The 13,500-nt window shown below is 40.5% G+C and overlaps 1 protein-coding gene across 1 annotated transcript in view; it reads left to right on the top strand.

The window, feature by feature from the left end:
- Positions 1-13,500, top strand: part of LOC112912790 (uncharacterized) — a 143,780-nt gene that overhangs the window by 15,710 nt on the left and 114,570 nt on the right. The window contains exons 6-7 of the mRNA XM_072742372.1: positions 40-213; positions 5,438-5,541. Coding sequence (XP_072598473.1) covers positions 40-213; positions 5,438-5,541 — 278 coding nt within the window. The remainder of the gene's footprint in view (positions 1-39; positions 214-5,437; positions 5,542-13,500) is intronic.

The following is a 13,500-nucleotide window of genomic DNA, read 5'->3' as shown; positions in this document are numbered from 1 at the left end:
CCAGAATTTACATTCTGTTTCTTGTTGTAATGCTCACAGGCTGTACAATCCCAAGAAGAGGCATGTGTAGATATTCTGCTGAAACACGGTGCTAATCCTGACCTAAAAGACAACAAGGGCAACACTGCTCTCCATTATGCGGCATTAGGGGAGAATGTCTCAATAGCACAGAAAGTACTTTTAAGGAAAGGAAATATGGAGATCAAAAACAAGGTACAGGTCAACTTTTTTTAACAATGTAATTTACAATATAAATAAATAATTAAATAAGTAAATAAGTAAATAAATAAAAATAGCTGCAAATGTTTTTTCTTGTACATGTACACTTATATGTACATAGGTACATATATATATGAAGACATCGGCACTGAATTTTATACAGCAGGTCCTGTCATCCTGGAAAGAACTGCAAAACCAAGGCAGGAGGAGGGAAAGAAAAAAGTAATGCCTGAAGAAAGGCACCATTTTGCCTGCTAGCCACCCTTCCACCCCAGAAAGAAAATCTTCCCATTGGTGCCTGGGTGTAGATGGTGCCCTCAGAGCCCACAAAGGATTGAAGGCCTAGAGGGGAGTGTGGTGATGGTGGAGGCTGAAAGCTGTGCAGGGGCTTAGGAATTGGATGCTTCTGGGGATGAGTAGGAGACCATGACCCAGAGGAGTAGCTTGGGTGAATGTAAATGGGAGGAGAAAGCAGCAGGTTGTAATAGGCCTTGGGCGCTCTAGGCCCTAAGGTTCAGAAGATGAGAGCAGGGGGATCAGGTCATGACATCCTACAGGGGGCATCTACTTGCCCTGGTAGCCACTCTGCCAGCCACGTACCACGTTGAGGCCTCCCATTCCGGAGAGTAGCTCCTGCTCAGCCTATGTAGTTCCTCAGTGGGGTGGTAGGTGTCCATGGGGAGCTGGTGCTGACCACACTTGCCAGGCTCCCTGTGCTTTCTTTGACGTGCATTACCTTCAGTCGCTGCCCTTGCAGAAACTCTGTTGTGTGCCATAGATAGGGTCGATTTTTCATATTTGGAAGCTCAAGCATTTCCGGATGAAAATATTTTGAAATAATTGTCTAAGCTAATTGCCTTCGGCTCAGGGCATGATCCCGTGGTCTCCCGAATCGAGTCCCACATGGCACTCCTTGAATGCAGGAGCCTGCTTCTCCCTCTGCCTGTGTCTCTGCCTCTCTCTCTCTCTCTCTCTCTCTCTCTCTCGGTCTCTCATGATTAAATAAATAGAAATCTTAAAAAACCAAAAACTGGAGAAGAAGAGGAAAGAACACAGTATAGTATTTTGCAGCTATAGCCACTTAGGTAAGAGTCTAAACTCTGCTTGCAAATCTAGAATGTCTTGATGGGAAGGAAGTAAGGAGAGTGTAAATAATGGAATCAAGTTGCATTTTGAGTTTACTACTCCTTGTTCTACCTCTAGCCATGGAAATTGAATGAAGGTTTGATAAGTGACTCATTTCTGTTTTTGTCTGAATCCTTAAGTGATAGGGAGAATTGGCCACGTAGGTGAAAGAGGGGACTGACATGGTTGTGTACTGTGCTAGTTCTCAGCTAGACTTGTGCTGGTGAATCACAGTCAGCTAGGGAGCTTTAAAAGAATTTACAAGCCAAAACTGTCCCGTGAAGATTTCGACGGAGTGAATCCAATAACGTGTGTACGCAGAAATTTGGAAGTAGTTTTTTGAGATTCTGATACAACTCTTGGCTAAGAACTACTGAATGGGTAGGTATACATATACAAATTTGGAGATGTAAAATAAAAAACAACTGATGTTTGATACTGGCTACTTCCTTCCACTCTCTCCAACATTAGCGTTTCATCTGTCTGTATCTCTTTGAGAATTACAGATGAAAATTATTGGTCATCTCTGTTGGCTTGAAAAATAATTACCTTTTCTTCCAACTATCAGTCATTCACTGGCACCCAGATGGGAAGTCTTTATGAGTAGTCTTTTAATAAGTAGAGTCTAACCGTTTAAAGATTTTACATGTTTTGCTACCATTCTGTTATTAGAAGCAGGGTTTTCCCAATTGCAGCAGTAGAAATCCGTGAACCTTCCTTTTTAGTTGAAGCTGTGCGATAGACTATCTTAGGATGTCTTTCAAATTCATAGGGCCCTGGCATAGTCACTACTGTGTTAAACATTCAGCATGTAGTTAGTGACAATACAGATGGTAATTGTTTTAATAACTTTGCTTCAGCATTCCTCTGAACTCCTGTCTGTTCGGCTAGCAATCTGAGGGAAGTAAATACAAATAGATTGTAGTTGAAACAAGCATTGGAAAATTCTGACAGTAGGTGTTAATGAGTCTTCACAGCAATTTTCCTTAGAAGGTGGGGCCTAATTTGTTGGGAAAACATGATCCTGATGCTTTAGGAAAGGTTTGATGTCCAAGTATTTGTTTTACGCACAGCCATTGGAAACAGTCACAGCAAATAGAAAAACACAAGTAGGCTATAGACTAAATGTGGCCCCCGGATGTATTTAGTTTCCACTGTCAGTTGAGCTAACATTTAAAATTATGACACGCATGTAGAACTCTGGATTTTGAGCTTTTCTTATAGATCACTTCTGGTACCTTCAGAAGGACTGAAGGTTTGGTATGCTGTGCAGAGGCTGTCCCTTTATATGAGGCGTGTGTCTCCAGTTTGCTCGTGTCCCCGACTAGGTTCTTCACTGACTCGTGTCACCTGCTTTGCCTCCATAAGCATTGAGTTTACCATTACTGTTTTATGGTATATGTTGACAAAGATTTCAAGATTTTCAAGACACTCCATATTAATTTATAATATATATTTTGTATTTTATGTTAATTTCTTAGGATTGGGATTGATATTTCTGTTTCTTCGTCTCCTTATTTTTTTCATTACTTTATTCAGTAATTGAAGAGAGACACACAGAGAGAGGCAGAGAGCTAGGCACAGGGGGAAGCAGGCTCTCTATGGGGATCCTGATGTGGGCTCGATCCCAGGACCCTGGGATCACCATGCTCAACCACTGAGTCACCCTCTGCCTCAGGATGAATTTTCCAAGTTAAAATTTAAAATATTTTTTTTTGAAAACCATTTCTTTTTTAAATGTACAGTAATCACGTTCCTTTTGGAATATCTGCAAGCCATATGAGGTTAATCCTGGTTCTCCTTGGATAGATTATGCATATTTCAGACAGTGTTCTCTTTCTCCTTGGTATTATTCCCTAAATACGCAATTTTTATAGTAGGTTTTATTATAGTAAAAATAATCCGTATAAAGCAGTATTAGAATTTTTGAATAATAGTTTTTTCTTAAACTCAGTTTCCCAACATTTAAACACCCAGTGCTCATCTAGTATTAGAATTTTTATTGGTAAGTCATATCATTTTTTTTTCTGATTTACACTTAGTCTAAATTATAAAATAATCATAAATAGCAATGATAATAGAAACTAGAATACAAACAGGTTTTTTAGAAGTAGATGTGCATTAGGTTCTCAGAATGAGTATAGTTGAGAATAAAATCTCATTGACTGTTTACTTAGCATAATACCCTAACTCAGTCAGAGAAAGACAATATCATATCAATTATCATATGATCTCATTTATATGTGGATCTTAAGAAACAAGACAGAGGAGAAGGGAAAGAAGAGAAAAAGTTAAACCAGAGAGACTGAGGGAGACAAACCATATGAGATTCTTAATCATAGGAGCCAAACTGAAGGTCACTGGAGGGGTGGAGTGGGAGGATGGGATAACTGGGTGATGTACATTAAGGGGGGCACGTGATGGAATGAGTCTTGGGTGTTACATAAGACTGAGGAACCACTGACTTCTACCTCTGAAACTAATAGTACGCTATATGGAAATGAATTTGAATAAAAGGGTAGAAATGAGAAAAATCTCATACTGAGCCTTCTAACAGTTAAGATAAAACTTTAATGTGGTATAATAGGAGAAAGTCCAAGGATTATTTATTTAGTTATTTATTTTTAATATTTTATTGTTTTTATTTTTTATTTTAAACAAAAAAACCCCAAATTTTTTATTGTAGTTCAATTTGCCCACATAAAGAATAACACCGAGTGCTCATCTCATTGTGTGCCCACCTTTACCAAAGATTATTTAGTATTAAGTGGTCCAAATTCATTTGAAGCTTGCTTCTTTTATTTTTATTTTTTTACTTTTGTTTTTAATTTTTAAAAGATTTATTTACGTATTTTAGAGAGACAGCACACACATGCACAGGCTTGTGGGGGTGGGGGAGGCGGAGAGGGAGAGAGAGAGAGTGTCTTAAACAGTCTTGGTGCTGAGTGCCAGGGGAGCCCCGAATCCAACGTGGGGCTGGATCCCACGACCCTGAGATCACACCTGAGACAAAACCAAGAGTCACTCAACTGGCTACGCAACCCAGCTGCCCTGAAACCTATCTCTTTTCATTCAGAGTCCATCTCCTTAGTGACTCATTTGGAGCTGGAGTGTTTTATGTTGACATCTGGGATCCCCATTGAGAGATGAGAATCCAGCAAGTTTGTACAACCTGGAGAAAACCCTTACCTTAATTGGAAAGTTCTTAAAACTATATCCCTGGGAACTCTTATTTCTCAAGTATTAATGTTTGCTACAAAAGAAGGAATTGTCAAATGGGGATAAGCAAATGTAAATGGAGTTCATTTGTGCTAGTTGTATAGTGCAGTTTTGTAATATTTCACAAACTTAGATGATCATTGAATCTTTCTTTTGGGGCACAGTATCTCTTGCAAATCATGTGTTCTTTGGAATATAATTGAAGAAACACTACTCCGGAGATCTCCATTAAAATCAATAACAATACTTTAAATATTTACTACTGTGTTTTAGAGAGTGGAGACACAGAGTTAAAAAATAACCCCTCCCCTCTAGAAGCTTTTGATTTAGATGGTGTGGAATAAAATAACCATGATATATATTGTGAGAGAAGCAAAGATTCTTGGAGCCAGGCAATGATTGAAGCGAGTTTGTGGAATGACTGCAGGTAATCTGTTGAAGAGGCAGAGGAGGTCTATTTTATTATTTTTATTTTACTTTTTAAAAAGAGTTTATGTTTTTGAGAGAGACAGAGAGCGAGCAAGCAGGAGAGAGAGCACAAGTGGAGGGGAGGGGCAGAGGGAGAGGGAGAAGCTGACTCTTTGCTGTAGAGGGAGCCCAAGGTGGGACTCCATCCTGAGACCCTGGGTTCATGACCTGAGCTCATGAGCTGAAGGCAGATGCTTGACCAACTGAGCCACCCAGGCTCCCCGAGAAAGCCGTATTTTAAAAAGAAGGAGCAGGTGGTGAAACCATGGAGGGTTGAGAACGAAGGGGCTAATTTTATTTACATTCTATGTTACATGTTTAAGTTACAGGATCGTTCAGAATTTTTATGATTCATTATCCAAATATGTAATTTTGTAAATTATAAATTTTGTTTGCACTCCTACAGGATGGCCTCACACCACTTTTAGTTGCTGTAAATGAAAAAAAAGAGAAAATTGTGGAATTTTTAGTAGAAAAAGCAAATATAAATGCAGTTGACCCCGCTAAAAGGTAAAGTTTTTTGTTTTTTGTTTTTTGTTTTTTTTTTGTGAATCTTAGTATTTGGTCAAGAATGGTAACAATTTCTCAAGGCAGAAAGTTTAACTTAATAAGAAGAGTATTTATAAGTATAGTGAAAAATGTCAGCATGTGATCGGTTAGCTAGAAAACAATTACTCTGACAGGATAAGGTGAAGAACTTTATATAGTATAATTCAGAATCCTTTGTAATATAGATTGATGTCATTTGCAATAGTTTTTTTCTGTATGATTTTACAGTAGCTAAAAGTGTTTCTTGTTAAAATTGTGAGTTTTTTTTAGCTCAGAGCATGATGCCAGAGTCCGGGTATTGAGCCCCACATCGGGCTCCCAGCAGGGAGCCTGCTTCTCCCTCTCCCTATGTCTCTGCCTTTCTTTCTGTGTCTCTCCTGAATAAGGAAATATAATTGATAAAAAAAAATTTAGAGAGTCCAAGCAGAAACCTCTGAAACTGTCTCCAAGCCTTCATTTGGTAGGGTAAACCAAAAACAACCCTGCATCCTAGCAGAGATGCAGTGGGATAGTGCTAAAGGATGAAAGGCTGGTGAGCTCTGTCACATTTCTGCTTGATTCACTAGTCTGGCCCATTCAGAGACTGGAGAGATTGTGGCAAATATCTGTAGTTACTGTCAACTTAAACAAAGAGTAGTTCCAGTCATAGTTATTGTGCGCCTCTTATTGCTTCCAGAACAGATTGATAAGACGTCAGGTACATGGTATGTCACCACTGATTTGGCAAATGCATTCTTTTCTATTCCGCTAGTGAATCAGAAATAGTTCATATTCATAGAGTATAGGCAAAGTGTCATTCATTTCATTTGCCTCAGCGTTTAATTAACTCATGGAGCTAGACCATTTGAACATCCCGAGAATATCTCATTGGCCTATCATATTAACACCATGCTAATTTGACATGAGGAGCAGTAAGAGGCTATGACGCTTTGGGCCCTTGGTAAGACGGCATGAATTGACATATCCGTGAAGTTTTGAGGCATCTAGTGGGCATGCCAGGATATTCCCACAGGAGTGAAAGAAAAATTGCCACATTTTGAATACATTTTCACAAAGACAGAAACTGGGAGACGTCTTTCGGTTCTGGAGGTAGCATATTTTATACCACTAATTCTCAATGCGTTGGGGGTGGGGTGGTGGGAGAAGAATTCTGCTCCTCAGGGAGCATTTGGCAGCGTCTGGAGACATGTTTTTTGACATGTCAAAAGCTGTACGTACTTAATGTATCGAATTCAGTGAGTTTGTGGATAAGTATAGACCTCTGTGAAATCATCAGTGCCTTAATGCCATTGTCCTACACTTCACCTCCCAAAGTTTCTTCCTGCTCTTATTAATTAATTAATTAATTAATTGGTAAGAATACTTAATGTAAGCTCTACCCTCTTACAAAGTTTAAGTATACAATGCAGTATTATTAGCTACAGACACTGCTAACAATAGATTCGTCCGGAGACATTTCCGATCCTCACAACTGAGGACGTTGCTGGCATCTAGTGGGTCGATGTCAGGAGTGCTGGTAAACATACCCAAGAGAGGCCTCCACAACAGTCCACCATGTCCATGGTACAAGGTTGGGAAACCTTGTCCTACATTGAGTACTCCTTTCATCCATACGCCTTGGTGAAACTAAAGAATGCAAGACTTCAGTGGTCTCAGAGCAGATGAATTGTGCAGCAGGTGCAGGCTGTGCTTAGGAGTCCTCACTGCTTTGGTCACAGGATCCAGTAGACCCTATGCTATTCATGGTGTCAGTGGTGGGGAAAAGCTGTGCAGTGGATCTTAGGGCAAGCCCCATTGGAGAATCAGAGCACAGGCCCCTGGGGTTTTCTGATCTTGAGTCCCCATCAGAAGCTTGCCTGTAGAGGGGTCCTATGGGAGACAGAAATGATTTGGTTTTAGTATTCCTTCTGTGCTAAGTCATTGGCTGGACACAGCCTACCAGAGACACGAGGCCTTAGTGTGAGTGCTATGGTGGATATGAAAATGTAGCAGCTGTCTACATTTTGAGCTGCAGTTCAACTGTGCTCTCTGTGGTAGATCCTCTAGAAGACAAATCCAAAGAGTGCCACTCCCCGGCCTCTGTATTAGTCTGGGTCCATTCAGAAGACAGATATGACATAGTATTTTAAACAGTGGAAGTAAATAACAATGAATTACTAAATGATGATGAGATAATAATGAAAAGGTGGGACAGAGAAGTCTGAAGACAGTACCACAGAAGAGTTAACTTGGGGGGGGGGGGTCCAAAGTTGCTAAAGAAGGTGTGATTGCAGCACGATGGATGGCAGAGAAGTTTGAGTCCTGTATGTCTGACTTCCTCTGTGCATCCGATTACCAACCTCAACTCATTGGTGTCCCAGAGGGTTGTTCCTGTTAGCCTGGAGATTGAGCACTGGCCCTGGCCCACGTTCCGGTTTGCTTCCCTTCTTCTTCTTCTTCTTCTTTCATCTTCATCTTCATCTTCGTCGTCTTTGTGTTCTCCTCCTCCTTCTCCTCCTCCTTTCCTTCTTCTTCTCTTCTTCCTATCTCCTTCCTTTCTCCTCCTCCCTTGCCGCGCCCCCTTCACCAGCATCAGAAGTACTCTTCCCAGCTGTGCACTGCAGAGCATGCAGTCCCGGCCCCAGCCAGTGACCTTCCTAAAATGGATACCATGCCCCTAGCAAATGCTCTTGACACCCTACTCACTCTCTGCATCCAGTCCTTAGTCTTAACTCTGCTGTATCCCTAAGGGGTTTGTTGCATCCTTCTGCATGTGCATATGATACACTGGAGGCCTTGCACTGCTCTGCTGGTCGGTGGGCTCATTGTTCCCTGACCCTCTCTATACATCCATTTATCAGACAGGACTCCCTGCACGCCTGAAGGGTAGTTCCTGTTTGCATGCTGAGTAGCACGGACTAGCTTTGGCAGGGCAACTCTGACTGCAGTTCCGACATCTCCTTCAAAGAGACCTGAATCCCAGCCTTGGGATTTACCCATTTGGGCAATCTTTCTTGGGTAATCTTGCACCTTAGGGTATTTGGATTTCTTTTCTCATCTTTATAGTTGATCTACTGTTATAGTTCATCATTTTTTAGATTAAACATTCTCTGTTGAAATTACTAAGTGGTTTGTCTCCTGTTTGGACCCTCACTGATACACTATCCCTTCTTTTTGGAATGTGCTTCTCTCCCTCTTCACTGGCTAATCCCTATTCGTTCTTTAAGTTTTAGCTTTGATATCGCATCCATCCCTGACTCACTACCCTTATTTTTACATGACTCCGTAGGCCCTTTGTGCTCACCCTAAATGTGGCATTAAACTCGCCTCTACTCCGTGAACACCGCAATGTCATGTTTGTTGTTCCCTCACTGACTCCCACAATGCCAGAATACAGGTTTTCTGATTTAATTTTGTGGTCCCTTTGAGGTGGTTCTCCCAGGTCAGGGATTTTTAGTAGACTATGGCCCAGATCATCCTCAGCACGCTGGAGCCCTCACATTCTCATCATGGTTTAATTATGACATAGTTTCAGTTTTCCTCAGGAGATAGAGTGGACTGCAAAGGAAGAGATATCCAAAGGAATGAATAACCAGTTATGAAAAACTGTTGGTTGTTTTTAAAAGATTTTTATTTATTTGAGTGTGAGAGAACACAAATGGGGGTGGAGACAGAGGAAGGGGGAGAAGTAGACTCCCTGCTGAGCAGAGAGCTGGAGGCAGGGCAACCCCAAGGCCCCTGAGTCTTGACCTGAGCTAAAGAAGCCTTATTTTTATAAGATTTTATTTATTTTTTCATGAAAGACACAGAGGAGAGAGAGAGAGGCAGAGACACAGGCAGAGAGAGAAGCAGGCTCCATGCAGGGAGCCTGACGTGGGACTCGATCCCGGGACTCCAGGATCTCGCCCTGTGCCAAAGGCAGGTACTAAACCGCTGAGCCACCCGGGATTCCCTTAACGAAGCCTTTTAATGGACTGAGCCAGCCAGGTGCCCGTATGGAAAGTGAGTGGTGAATTTCTTGGCAACTCTTAAAAGGAGGAGACATTCATGACAGCCCTGAAGTAGAATTGGAAAACCTGAGCTAAGGGATTTGGTAAAGCATTCATATCTCAGTTGTTTTTCATCATAAAACATACATTACTCTAACACTTTGTTATTTTCATTGGTGTAACTACCAAATGAGTATGCAGCTAAGTTGAACCAGGACATACATGAGACTCAGATGGGGATGGGAGTTCTAATCAGGAACTTTCTAGAGGATGTGTGTTCTAGATCTAAAATTGTTTTCCACAGATGTCTGGGAATTGGAAATCTTAGGTTTCAGGTGATTGTGAGAAAGTCTTTGGGGGATCCACCTAGCATTTGACCAAGGAACAAAGAAGCTCAGAGTTGGACTACCATATACGCTTTGAGTATCTCTGATCTATACAAAAACACTACAGTCAACCATAGTCTTCAACTTACCTGGAGTCCTGGTGTGGAGTTCCTGTCTCCTTATAGCCTAGTAATGCCGTTGCCTCTCATCGCAGGTTGCGTTAGGAAATGTCAGTCTTCTATTCAATTGTCACTACAGAGAGCCTCTACTGGTCTCATAAGTCACCCTGGGGAATTCTAAGGGGGCAAAAGATAATTTTCTAGCTGGCACCTGTAAGAGACAAATGCTTGATGCTCATAGTTGCAATCATTCACACGCACCAATACCATTTGGTCTAGCTAAGTTGAATGGGGCCAAGAAATGGTTTCTTGTTGTTGTTCCTTTGTTTTTGTTCATTGCTCTTCCACCAATGAACATGATCTGCCCTGGAACTAGCCACCTTCTCAGAAGGGACCCTAGTGGTCTCCAGAGTTCTGTAGTTCATTCCAGCAGCAGTTTCTGAAGATGCAGACCCCCTTAGTTTCTAGGTTGCTCATTCCAAACTACTTCCTGTCAAATCATGCAACCTACACACACAAAATGGCACACACACAAAATGGCCTCTGAAATAAGTGCCTACACTTGTATCTATGCATTTGTCTTGCTGTAAAAACACACCAAACTTCCCAATTTTGCTGGTGCATCTTGTGCCAACAGTGGCTTCTGTTAGGTTTTGTTGGTCAATTTCTTTTCTTTCTTTTTTTTTTTTTTACTTTTTATTGATCTATTTGACAGAGAGAGAACAAACCAGGATAAGGAGCAACAAAGGGAGAGGGAGAGGCAGGTTCCCCACCGACCAGGTAGCCTGATATGGGGCTTGATCCCAGGACCCTCAGATCCTGATCTGAGCTGAAGGCAGATGCCTGACTAAGCCCCCACCCCCTCCCTTTTCTAAGCAGGCTATAGTCCCAAAGGAAGGCTTAAACTCACAACCCCAAGACCAAGAGTTGCATATTGTATCAACTAAGCCAGTCAGGAGCAGCTCCTACTTTGGTTAGTCCTTAAAATCATTAACAAATGTAATAGGAATCTGGTGAGTTTGGGGGTAGCTAGTTTTGTATTAGCTGTTGTCGTGGGTTTGCTCCTGCTTTTTTCTATCTGCCTCACCCACAATACCGCGTGTAGTCCGGTTGTAATTAATTAATGGATCAATTACCACCACATTAAAAGGAGTTTCTGTAGACATTCGTATACAGCCTCTGTGTGTGTGTGTGTGTGTGTGTGTATCACATACACATAAATATGAACAGCCTATCCTGTTTGTATTTTACTTGATTTGTTTTTCAACCACATCATACCATTCTTCGATGTGGATCTTTCTGGTGAAATCTTTCCCATCCAATTCGTGCCTTCCCTGAGTATCTTCGAGAAACTCCCAACTTTTGTTAACAAGCATGTAGTTTATAAGGTACTTTACTCTCATTACCAAATAAATACACAGATATCAAAAGAGTGACCACTTAGAAGTTACAATGGGAAAATATATCATTTCATTAGAAAAAAGAAAAAGCCAGGATATAAATACATCACGAAGTGTATGCAGGATTTACATATGGTAAAAAAAACCTCCTGGAAGCTAAGGAGGGGTGTCAAATAAGACGTAAGCGCAAAGACATAACGTGCATCTAAATACACTGATTCAGGGAGATTGATTCTGTTAACATTAATTGTCTTAACCTAATTACAAATTCTCTCCATGAATTCTTTAAATTTAGCATAGTGATTAAAAATTCATCTCCAGTAACAGACGTAAATATTGCCAAGAGAATACTGAAAGAGAAGATTAAGAAGGGGAACTATGGACCTGCATTGGATACTAAAGCATATGTATAAAGCAGTTAAAATACTAGAGTACTGATTGATACAAGGCGATTGGTCAATTGAATCCATTGTAAAACCCAGAAAAATAAAAACATAACAGAATTTATGATAAAGTGGCATTTTAAGCTAGGTGAGAAAAGATGGGTTATTTAGAAGAAGCAAATAGCTGTTTTTTTAAAAAACAGTTCTTAAATGTTGGGGCGTGGGCGCCTGTGTGGCTCAGTTGGTTAAGCCTCTGTTTATTTTTATTTTTTGTGTTTGTTGATTTTAGCTCCTGTTCCTCCATCTCTCTCTCACCCTCTGTCCCACCCTCTCTCTCAGAAAAACAAAACAAAACAAAAAAAACTTAAATGTTGCACCACACTGCAAACTAAATCTTGGATTGATTAAAGATTCAATTGGGGAATAACAGCAAAAAATAAGAATAAAGGAAATGTAAACGTAAGGCTGGGCCAACTGGGAGGATTATGAGGCATGCAGAAACGGGTTTTCATTTCATCTAGGGAATATGAATTGTTCTCCCCTTGTGAGCTTGCGCTTGATGATACATGTCTCCCTCTCCCTGTGCCCTTCACCGCACTCATGTATTCTCTCTTTCTCAAAGAAATAGATAAATCTTTAAAAACTATCGAACTCTCCAAATGTATTTATTCTTCAGTCCATTTATTTCTGAAACAGATCCTGAACACGGGCTATGTAGCCGACATAGTCTACTCAGGATCTTTTCAATCTTAAAAAGACTTCATGTTGCCCAGTATGAGCAAGATGAGAAATTTTATGTATTTAGGTTTTAAAGCTTTCATTGTTAAGTGTAATCTCTCCACCCAACGTGGGGCTTGACGTTTCAGGACACATGCTCTACTGACTGAGCCAGCCAGGCACTCCTAAGATGAGATTTTATTTTATTTTGTAAAAGTTAAAAGATGTATTTATTTTAAAGGGAGAGAGAGGGTCATGGGAGAGGGGAGGGACAGGGGGAGAGAGAGGAACCCAAGCAAACTCCACCCTGAGCATGGAGCCTAATGTGGGGCTCCGTCTTACGACTTTGAGATCATCCTGAGCCAAAACCAAAAGTTGGACACTCAGTCAACCGAGCCACCTGGGTGCCCCTAAGGTGAGAAATTTTAAATGGAAGTATTAGGACTTAATCTCACCTAAAGCTTTTTCTTGGAAATTCCTGCCAAAGGAAAACATTTCAATATTAGAAATTGTAAAAGATTACCTTTACCTGCCCTTTTGACATTTCAATAATATTAAATACTAATATTGGTAATTGGAAATACTTCATTTCTATGAATCTAAATATTTTCTATTAATTAAAATGCTTAATAAAATGAGCTTTCCCACAACCCCCCCCAAAAAAATAAAATGAGCTGTGCCCGTTTATTTGAAATCCGAGCTTCCTTTGCTCAAACTTCCTTGAAAACCAAATTAAGAATTACTTAAAAATATTCTTTTGTTATTTTAGTCTCTTTTACCCATAATGTGCTTTCAACTACTGAAAATTATTTTAGTTCTTGAACAATGTAATTCCAGACATAGGACTATAAGTGCAGCAGACCTGTTGTATATGTCAATATTTCACTTAAGGCGCACTGTCGATTGTATGATGCCCCACTATTTATGTACCAAGAAGAAATTTTTAAAAATCATGCCAGTTATAGTTTTAAGACATTTTGAATTGGAAATTGGATTCCGATGTCAGA

The sequence above is a fragment of the Vulpes vulpes genome, chromosome 2 (genome assembly GCF_048418805.1).
Source record: "Vulpes vulpes isolate BD-2025 chromosome 2, VulVul3, whole genome shotgun sequence".
Classification (NCBI taxonomy): Eukaryota; Metazoa; Chordata; class Mammalia; order Carnivora; family Canidae; genus Vulpes; species Vulpes vulpes.
Note: the sequence above shows the minus strand (reverse complement) of the source record. Positions and strands in the feature narration are given on the sequence as shown.